General features: G+C 43.8%; 1 protein-coding gene across 2 annotated transcripts in view; it reads right to left on the bottom strand.

Moving 5' to 3' along the window:
* Positions 1–267: 267 nt before the first annotated feature.
* GRIA1 (glutamate ionotropic receptor AMPA type subunit 1) overlaps positions 268–10,793 on the bottom strand; it is a 169,916-nt gene continuing 159,390 nt past the window's right edge. For both annotated transcript variants that reach the window (XM_032771674.2, XM_032771664.2), the window contains exons 15-16: positions 5,150–5,284; positions 268–3,409 (exon numbers count right to left, since the gene is read on the bottom strand). In XM_032771674.2, coding sequence (XP_032627565.1) covers positions 3,221–3,409; positions 5,150–5,284 — 324 coding nt within the window. In that variant the 3' untranslated portion in view covers positions 268–3,220. The remainder of the gene's footprint in view (positions 3,410–5,149; positions 5,285–10,793) is intronic.

Genomic DNA, 10,793 nt, shown 5'->3' with positions numbered 1-10,793 from the left:
TTTGGGGTAACATCATTTTCATATCACACATCCAGCACTGGCACAAAACGGCATAGACAGCTATGAAAAATGGACCGTGGAATCTCAGTACTTAAATTCCAGGTGATATTTTTCATTTCTTATGTAAATAAAATCAAATAAAATTAAAAGCACCATTTACAAAAGAGAACACAAAACGGAAAATGTTTCTGTGTTTGATCAAGCAAAATTTCTTTGCAGTTCTACCAAGAAAGAGAGTTAAAACAAAGAGACCTGTTAAATAAAAGATCCAGGTACCAAAGAGCAAAATTTAATGAAAGCCGAAACTGTTAAATATGGATTCCTGTTGAGAAAAAATGTCAATGTCTTTAAGAGTTTTCCCATTATTCTATTTTTAAGAAAAGTGTAGTAAAAATACATATTACAAGTTAACATTTTTTCCCACGCTTTTGTCTCATTCCTTTTTTCACCCCTCCATTGATCAAAAGCATTCTAAGATTGAGTCTCCTGTCTTATTTTCACAGGCATTCAGTCCTATAACAGAAAGTTTGTTCCTACAGGGCCATCTAACTGGCTCTTTCAATTGTTGGACAGAGCTTCTTTGATTCCCTGCCACAAAGGCAGCAGGGTCTTTGAAGGTTGATGGGGCTTATTTCCAATTCCACAGAAAAGGGACTCTCTGCAGCCTGCTCTCAGTGCAATTTCAGGTGGTGAAATAACTGGGTTATGAAAGGTCTTGGGACAAGAAAAGAATCAGGCAGCAGACTTTCCCAGAGGAGCTCTGGGACAGAGACAGGAAAGCATCCTCGAGGCCTGCTCCACTCCTGCACGTATACAGAACTGAAGTAAAAAAAAAAAATAGAGGTGGATAAAATAATAGTGATAATAATAAGCGCAGAGATGGTGCCCTTGAAGAGTCATTCTGAGAGGCTGAGGAAAGTGCTTGTCTGGATGAAAGATGGAGACTACAAGGGTTTCCATTGGCAGGGAGAGAACACGCAAGGGCACAAGACATGCTGTGCCCTAGTTAGGATCCTTGAGTTTTTGACTTGCCAGTCTCACGAGGGTAACCCTAGGAGGAGCAGAATCAGAGACAATAGATGGGTAGCAAACAGCTAAATGGTAAAGAACAGTTCAGAGCAGGTCAGTCATTAAAGGTTGCTGACATACAGCACCGCACCATGAATCATGCGCTCAAGAGAACTGGTTTGCAGCCAGTCGTGCTTATGAAAAACCACGCAGGGAAATCTTCACCACAGACCTGCTGAAGTTATTTGCCTGTCACTTTCTCATCAAACTCTCTCTCCTTCACCTGTCCTCCCCACGCCCCCAGTTTCTCCACTTGCCATGTTGCAGTCTCTGTTACTTTACACATAAAGCAGCCCATGAGCCTCTGGTGGCAGCCCCTTGTCACTGTGCAGGGTTCGCACTGGCTTTTGGAAGAAGCTTCAACCTCTTAAAAAGTCTGAAGTGGTGGAAGTGTGGGGAGAGGAATGGGATAGGAAGGGTCATTGTTTGACAGATCTTCTATCTCTCTAGAGGGTCCCCTTTAAATGATTTGCTTTAGGGGAGGCCCTCCCAGTCCCCACATGAAAAGCATTCTACTGGCCATGCTGGCAGCTTCACAAAATGAAATTTTTGTAGCAAAAATAAAAATAAAAAGATACAATTGGGCAACATTGCAAGTAGCTGGGCCCTTGGTTGCATATCTTGCACTGTGGATTTTGCCATTTCATTTCCAGTAGGAGCAACACTGGGTTTTGTATCACAGACAGACTTTTCTGTACCAAGCAGGGGAACCAGTTGGCCATCTGTGAGTTCTATTTGCTTGCTGAGGATGAATGGGCCAGAATCCACTGCCGTTGGTTTTGCCACCAATGGGATGGGACAAGTGCTGATTTCTGAAGCTGAATTCAACTGTGCCCAGCTTCAAGGAAGTATCACAGAAGCTTGTGAAGTTCTTGAGGAATGTCCTCCCCATTTGCTTGATTACATGAGATCTTGGTTCTTCTCAGGAGGCTGGCTTGGCCAGTTAACCATGAAATGTCCCCTTTCATTCATAACTGACCATAAGGGAATTTCACAGCCAAAAAGCAGGGATGTCCAGAGTGTAGCTCCACCATTTCTAGCTCCATTTTACTAGTTAGCAGGCTGTCTGGTTGCTTTGTAGATGGTTTACTCTAGGCTCAGGGTGGTTCTGCCATCAAAGAGAGTATGTACAGAAGCAGAGCAATGAAGAAATGGGTGACAATTGCCCATAACCCCAGATAAGTTAGGTAGGGGGGCTGGACAGATGTTATATTTGCTTTATCTCTTCCATATGCAGCAGTCTGCTATGATCTTAGTCCACTGCTGACTTGTCCACTCTAGCCTGCCACATGTGGGGGTTTCCTCCCTGCAGGGACTGGTATGGATTCATACCCCAAGTTCAGAGCAGCTTTCCCTTGAACCATCATTAATCGTCTCTGGAATAGTTATGACATTGGCCTTGGGTTATGTCAGCTCTTCCACCTCCAGTTACAACTTTGTCTCCATCCAGCCACTCCCTACCCCCTTCTCTGCCAAAGTCAATTTCTGTTGCTGTTTCAGTCATTTTCTTGTCTCTAAAGTTCTTTTTCATATAGGGAGAATGGAGAGATCCCTCCACAGTACTATCAGTCTTGTTACAACAACGCCGCCCCCATGGTGCTGAAGCAACAGACGGCAGAATTGTGATGAGTTACAGGGTTATATGCTGACACTCCCAGTGAATTAGGTTTGCCTTTTATTTTATTTTCCTTTCATTGTTAGTAGCTCAGACATTATGGTTTTCATCCCACACTAAACCTGATTAAAGGGTTGAGTGGAAAAGGGGGAAAGATGATGTCATCCTTCCTGACACCATGGGAATTGGTAAGAAAAAATATATATATTGCACACACAAAGACTTATTAACAACCAAGTTAAAACAAAATGGCACAGTCTTCCTCAGTGCTCCAGTGGTTCTGTATTCCAGGATGGTCCAGGAACCTACTGAATCTCGTTACCCGTCTCCTTATCGCAGTACGGACTGCTATTGTTCTCCTGCCTGTGGATCTATCAGAAAACAACAAAGAAAATAGATTTGATTTCCTCAGGAAGATCCATCAAATTGTCCCTTTTGTCATCATTGTTTTTCTTGCATTTGTTCAGTTTGGTTTTGGCACTGGAGGGGTGGGGCAGGCGAGATCCGGCTCTCACTCAGGTGATGCATCGTGGCCAATTATAATCCCGTAGCTCCCAGGGACATCCCAGTGCTGTGACTCATGCACGGAATCGCCTGCATGGATTTGGGGAAATCGTGGCTGACCACTCGTCCATTTTCTCCACTGCCTCCTGCTGTAGCCGGCCTGGGAAGAGTTGCTGTCCTTATGGCTTCATTGATTGATTGCTGTGGGATCAAACAAAAACCCTTTTTAGGAGGGACAGGGGGGTCTCCCCCTGTCCTTAGCAGTGTCTGGCAGGTTACAATATGAAATACTCTTGCTTCCTTTGTCTTTATTTTTCCTTCATTCCCTAACTCTTGCTTTTCTGCAGTTCTGTATTGCATCTATTTTAATTACTTACACCTCTTCTAGGTTCCAAGTTAAATGACTCTATAACACCTTGAGATACAGGGCACACATGTCATGTGCAGAAAGTACTCCACTTAGAGACAGGGTAAGTTATTGAGCATTTAAATACATGGTGATCTCTAAGACCCTGATCTTGCAAACACTTGTAATGAGTAAAGTTAAGTATATGCCTAAGGCTTTGTCTACACTGGCAAAATGAGATGTGCTAGGAAACCTAACCTAATTTTCCCAGTCTAGACAAAGTCTAAGGTTGTCAACACTTGGAGATTTACTGAAATACCTATTCTGGAACAGTTATTTTGGAATAAAGTTCGGTATTCGATTCAGCCATATTAGTGGCATATACAACACAACTCCTATGCTTCCTTTACCTTTCCCCAACTCTCATTGGTTCAGGCTTATTTTAAATCTCAGAGGGGAAAGAGGTATTACACATATTCAGCTGATTAAATGTGTAATCATCATTGGTGAAACTTTAACAATGTTGAAATAGAAACGTAAACTGAAGAAATGATCGTGTATTATTTTTCAAATCCAGGTAAATTTTAGTGCTCATAGAAGTAAGACTCTCATAGGACCAGTCAGACGTAACCTAAATGTCATAATATCACCTTCTGACTGGCTTCCATGCTCACTGGAGTGGTCAAGGTGGAGGATACAGGGGACAGATTGTTTTCAGATGGCTCAATTAATGCCAAACTTTTACCCGTAAATGGTAATCCACCCCAATTCCCTTGCTTCTCATATGAATCAAGATGAATTCATTCCACAACACTCTCTGGTTGTTAAACTGGCATACCCAGAAGTCTCTAGTGTAATCCTATCTGCTCTTTGCCATGGCACTCTGAAAGGATAACAGTACCATGTGGGGGGAAGAGATAGTTTATTAAAAACTATGTCCCTGAGCCTCTAAATGTGCACGTGCCCTTTGGAAGACTTGGGTGCACATCACAGTACATTTTCTGCGAAAATGGTGTTCACAGAGTTAATGGTACTCTGTTTTACCTGAGATTGTTGGATCTAGGAAATGGTCCAGCAATAAGATACAGCAAATGCTCTAAGCAGCAACCCTTATTGCTTAAATATAAATAGCGTTAGCACAGTAATACTTAATGGAATTACAGGGCCTGATTCACTACTGAATTACTCCATTTTTATGTTGATGTAACTCCGTTTGTTTTGCATGGATTTACACCAGTGTGAAACTGAAGTAAATGCAGTCGTGCATTAGCCCAACAGACTGCAGCCTTGAAGAGCTAATCTTTGTTCTTTGAAGCTTGACTGTAAGGAATTGAGATACATTCCTATGGTCATTCATGCTAGGGTTTTGCTTTGTTTTTGAGATCTGCATTTGCATTACACAAAGGTGTAGATCTGATCAGACTGTCAAATAACTCATGTATTCATATTAGTTAGCTCCCGTCATTCATTCTCATTCTTTCCTTTCTAAACACATCAACTAGTATTCACATCATCATCCCTATAATATGGGTTTCCACCCTGGGTCTGGGCTGCATCCGACTTAGGAGCCTGGGTGGTGTCAGAGAGATGTAAAAGGCCTGGGAATGTGTTGCCACCTTCATCCGCTTTGTTTCACTTCTGGACTTGTAACAAAACTCGATTAAGGCAACCAGCATGGCTAGTCCGAGCCCTCCGATCAGGATATAGAAAACCCCGGCCACATTGCTGAGACTCAGAGCGCTTGTCTTGTCCTAGAAAAGAAAGGAAAAGGGGACGGGACATGTGGGAGGGGGAACAGCCAAATGAATATGGAGTTGCTTTGTAAGAGGCACAGTACAATACAGTAACACTAGCATGTCACCATCTCCCTCTTTAAACACAGGCATGACATATCTAAGAGCATTTTCAATTTTTGATTCAAGTTCTTTTCAATCTAATGTTTCCCTCACACAAACGAATAAACATTTCTCCAGCAATACAACTCTATGTAAAGGTTTGGGTTCTGCTTTTAAATCATCAAACTTAAACACTTATTTACCCCAAATCCCTAGTTTAAATGATTGGTTAAAAGAAAAAAATTCTCTGTTTGTGACATTTGCTTGTCTCCAATTTTGCTCATGAAATTATCCATTATCTCGGAAGTGCTTGTTCCTTTAGTCCTAGATTGTATCCCCCGCAACTTCTGTTGCTGAGCAACACGACAAGATGCCTTTATTTTTTTAATTTTTATTATTTCTCAGTACAATATTCAGGTGACACTGGAGATGAGTAGTCCTCAGATCTGAGTATGATTTTTATTTCTAAGGCAATTATTGCATGTGTAACTGAGATGCGTGTCTAACAACTATTTGATTCTGCATAAATAGGGTTATTGATTGCAATTACTCATATCTGATACTTGTATAATGATGTGACAGGCACTGTCTAATTAATCCCCATGGCAACCCTGGTTAGGAGGCAATATCATATTGCCTCATTTTACAGATGGGGAAACTGAGTCACACCGTGTTGGATTCAGCCCTAGTATTAGCAGGTGCAACCCCCTGAAGGAAACAGAATTGACTCCACTTGCACTGGGGCTGAATTTGGTCTGCAGAGGTTTATCCAGGCCACATAACAAGTCCCTAGCATTGAAGAATTCTTGAATCCCCTGCTCATTTATCTAGACCACACTTCCTCCTTCGGTTAAAAGTGAAATAGACCTTTCTGCTAAGTGCTAATGACTGCTCTGTGAGATCAAATAGACACTTGTTCACTAATAAGGAACGCTGAGGGCAGGCCCAGTGGCATGGTATTTAGTGCTCCATGTGGGAGGTCAGGGCTACACTGATGGTGCTTGGTAGGTCAGGCGTCCTGGGCTGAGCGCTCAGCCGCTAGACAGGAAGGGAGGGCTATGTGTTGCTCATCAGTGATACAGCCACTTAAAGAGGAGCATTAATGAACTCTGGCACTAATTGCTGGGAGGAGCAGAGCTCTGCTTGCATGCAGTTTCCATCAGTTCCGCAGTTTCATGATGCTGAACTGACATTCTGACAACCATAGATCCTGTGAAACAAAGGATTTGTTGTATTTCATGGACTATACAGATTTCGGGAGGATTGGTTTGCTTGCGTTCCTTGGGCAGGTCTTACTCTAAGCCACCGCAGCAGCTACTAAATCCTTGAAAGACCCCTTCAGCCAGAAGGGAGGAATCTGTGGCCAGAAAGATACAAATGGGTATTTTCAAACAAGTGTTAAAATTACATGAGCACTAGAAAGACTTCCAGAATTTAATAATTCGGTGGCCACACAGGCGATTCTTGGGTCAAATATATTTTTAGAACAAAACTGGCCTTTTATTTCAATATGAACATTTTCCATGAGAACTTCTGTTCCTTGTGAAATATTCTGTTTGATTTGACAGACTAGAATAAAGGAATAAATACATTCAATTTTCAAAAAAAGTGAGGAAAATTTGGTGCTGGTTGGTTTTGGCTTCAAAAAGCAGTTTTTGTTTAGTTTTGCTGAAAAACTGGGAACACTTCCATGAAAAATTTCAGGAAAAAAATTACTTTTTTTGGTTTTATTTTTAAGTTATTCACAGGAAATACTTATAACATACTGACCAGCTCTACTCTGCTGGGCTGTTCAGTAAACAGGATCTCTTTTTCTAAGGTCCTCTTAGAGCATTATGGGGCTCCCTTTGGAACATGCAGTATAGCGATGGTTCTCAAACCTGGGCTTCTGCTTGTTTAGGGAAAGCCCCTGGCAGGCCAGGCTGGTTTGTTTACCTGCCGCGTTCGCAGGTCTGGCCGATCGCGGCTCCCACTGGCCGTGATTTGTTGCTCCAGGCCAATGGGGACTATGGGAAGTGGTGCAGCCCAAAGGATGTGCTGGCTGCCTCTTCCCACTGCCCCCATTGGCCTGGAGCGGCAAGTCGTGGCCAGTGGGAGCTATGATCGGCCGAACCTGCTGACACAGCAGGTAAACAAACCGGTCTGGCCCACCAGGGGCTTTCCCTGATCAAGCGGTGGCACAAGTTTGAGAACCACTGCAGTACTGCACATACTGTGGGGCACTGATGTGACTTCCCACACCGGATTCCTTTAGCCAGAAGATGGAAGTGCTACTCTGTTAGAGTAACAGCTGCCAACTGTGCATATAATCTGGGTGGATGGAAAAGTCTTTAACTTTGATTTCTTTGCCCTCTCAATTAACCTAGGTCTCAAGAGCCTTGAAAGCAGGATCACCACTGTGCAGTGTACTTTCTGGCCACATAGTATTGAGATCTCATCTACCCCACGTGTTTAAGCATGAAGACTACCTGCTCCAGAAGCTCATCACAAGACATGTTGCTTCCATCTCTTGCATAGCCTTTGCCATGTCAGTCAGGTTATTATCTAGCCCATTCTTTCAAGTGTGCTCTCTCTAACAGAAGATGATTTGCAGGTCCTCTTAGCTTTTTGGGTGTGCAACATCTCCTCTTCTTCCTGGAATCTCTGTCTCTGCAGCTGCTACATCTGCAGGAATCATTCTGTGGTCTGTCTTTATATGTTTTCTCCCAGTCTTGACTATGTTTTGTTGTGGAACGTTTTCTCTGAAGATTGCTTAGAATCAAATTTAAGAGCCATTTGAAGTCTTCAAGGCAGTTTTAGTAGATATTTGGCAGGGCAGACCAGTAGCTACCAAGAAAGAGGGTTAGGCCTGTCCTGTAACATACCTCTCCAAAGGCATATTCTAAAGGGGTTTCACCTGCCAGACAGAGGGACTGAGAAGACCTAAGTGGGTTCCTCAACTTTTTGCTTTCCTTGTCATTCTGGGCTGCCGTGTCTTGCCACAGTATCCTCCCATATCCTTTCCATCTTAGTTGTCGTATTCACATGGGAGGAGTCTTTCCACTGGCTTTAATGGGAGTGGGATCTGGCAGATAGGCAATCAGGCTCCTATTTACAGATTTCTCTGTCTGATTTATGCTAGCTATGAATCTTTTGGTTTGGTTTAATCTTTTGGTCTGGTCTAGTCCTGATGGCATTATACTGCCAGGCTCCAAGCTGGGAAGCCAAAGATGGCAGACCCACCACAGCCACTTCACTGTTCAAATCTCTCACAGTGTGTTACTGTTCCAGGTGCTGCTTTTTAATCCTGCGTTATTTTACCCCTGAAAATTGAATGAACTGAAAGTCGTCACTCCTTCCTAGTCTCTGACAGCTGGAGAAGTCCGGTGACTGAACCCCTTCAGTTGGGGAGAGCAGCTGCAAAGCCCAGGGGTATCTGCCTAAATTTCACTACTGCCACCATAGTAACATAGTCCCAAAACAACAGCACTAAGAATCGAAGGAACAAGCCTGGCTGCAGCTGAGCTGTGAGGAACACTGAACTCAGATGACATGAGCTTATCTCAAAAAGTCTGTTGTCGGATCCTGGGTTAGAAATGAAATTGCTCCAGTGGTGGCTGTCAGCTTCTTTTCTTTTACTCCCTTTCTTTCCTCCGCAGGAAGGATAGAGTTTCTAATCAGAAAGCTGTTCTCTAGCATGTGACCATTGTTTTGCAACTGCAATTCCTTCCAGTGGATAAGAAGTACCTGGCTCACTGAGGTGCTGAGAGGGCTAGGAAACAGTGCCTGCCTTACCATGGCTTTTTCTGCTGTTTCAAAGCAGGATCCTCACTTAATAACACGACTAATAATAAAAAGAAATGTACCCAACCTACACTAACTGCCAGTGAGAACCCAGCCCCCTCGCTGAACCCTTAGTCTTTGCCATTTGGGCTTGTGACACCACTCCAGAGCAGATGGTCTCCCAAGGAGTCTGCCCATCATGTAGCCAGCTTGTTAGTGGGAGTGTAAATGTCACAGCTTGTCTCCTGCAGAGGCAGAGAGTTACAGTGGGGGAAAGATTGGCAGGTGAAAAGAGAAAGAAAAGCCCGCTGTTCAGAAAGCGCGCATTATCGCCATGGCAACCAGGCACCTTCCAGTCTGTTCCTTTCAACCAGTGCCACTTGTCGTTATTTATTCTGCTCTCCTGAAAGCCTTTCAGGCGCAATTTCCCTGGCTTCCCAGCAGGGGCGCTCCCTTCTCTTCACTTGCACAGCCAGATCCCATTCAGAGCAAACAGTGACCTTAAGACAAGTAGTCAGGGCCCTCGTGGCCCACTGAGAATGTGAACGGGTCCTTTGAGCAAGATGGCTGCATTAGCCACCAGGCTTCCCAGGACCCAGCAAAAGTCTGTGACCTTTACACCAAACACCAGTCTGCCTTCTCCCAGGAGACCTTTTAAAGCCCAGCATTGAAACACTTAGCTTTCTCCCTGTTGGCTTTGAGCACCAGTAGGGGACTGTGAGGGGAGGATTTGTACATGGCGGATAGTGGACATAATTATGTGAAGAAAAGGAAACCAAGAAAAGGTTTCCTGAGGTGAAAGGCCACCATTGGCTTGAGATCTAGCCAATTTAAAAAAAAAAAAGGTGTAAAAGTGGTTTCAGTAGCTACCCCTGCCTGAATGCCCCTATCTGTTTTGATAGTTTTGAAATCACAGGCCCAAGCCTGCTATCTGCATGTATGTGGGCAAATCCCTGCGCCTGTGCACAGCCTCACTGTCTTGGAGGGAGTTCCCCACAGGTGCAGGGAGCTGTTCATATGGGACTAACTGCAAGATGGATCTGCACTGGCCTGCTTTTAAAATTGCTCCTGTCTTCTCAGCTGCCTTGTGGAAGACCTGCCTGAACAGCAGGGCAATCTGATTGACTACATGGGCAAACAGTGAAACTAACTATACACACAGTGCTCTCAAAGGCACAAAGTAACCCAACTCTAATCTCTGTCACTCACACTAATCCTAGAGGATAGCAGGAACAGCAGGAGGTAAAACGTTTTCAGAGAGAGTTGTGTTTTTTAAACTGACTGCCTCTTCCAAATGTTTTTTCAAGGGAATATGTTGTTCCTTTGATTACAAAAGAGAGACAGGGACTTCAGCTATAGTGGGAGAGTCAGGGTGGAATTCAAAGTTTATCTGGAAGAGAACTCCCCCAAGTCCAGGGGCTGTTCTGATTTGGCCCTTCATAGGGGTATGGGTCTGCTGCAATGTTGGAATATCAGATCCAAACTTTTGGAAAGGTTATGGATGTTTGTATCTGGAGTTCGGGTCAGCCCTCACCCCAGGAAAAACATATTTGTTGGGTTTCTATAGGGATCACTGGAAATGAAACAGAAACTGGAGAGTAGAGAGGTGGTTGCCAAGTTTAGAAATCAGATATAGAGGCATCACCTACAGACAGAGAATCAC

This window comes from Chelonoidis abingdonii, chromosome 7 (assembly GCF_003597395.2).
Source record: "Chelonoidis abingdonii isolate Lonesome George chromosome 7, CheloAbing_2.0, whole genome shotgun sequence".
Taxonomy (NCBI): Eukaryota; Metazoa; Chordata; order Testudines; family Testudinidae; genus Chelonoidis; species Chelonoidis abingdonii.
Note: the sequence above shows the minus strand (reverse complement) of the source record. Positions and strands in the feature narration are given on the sequence as shown.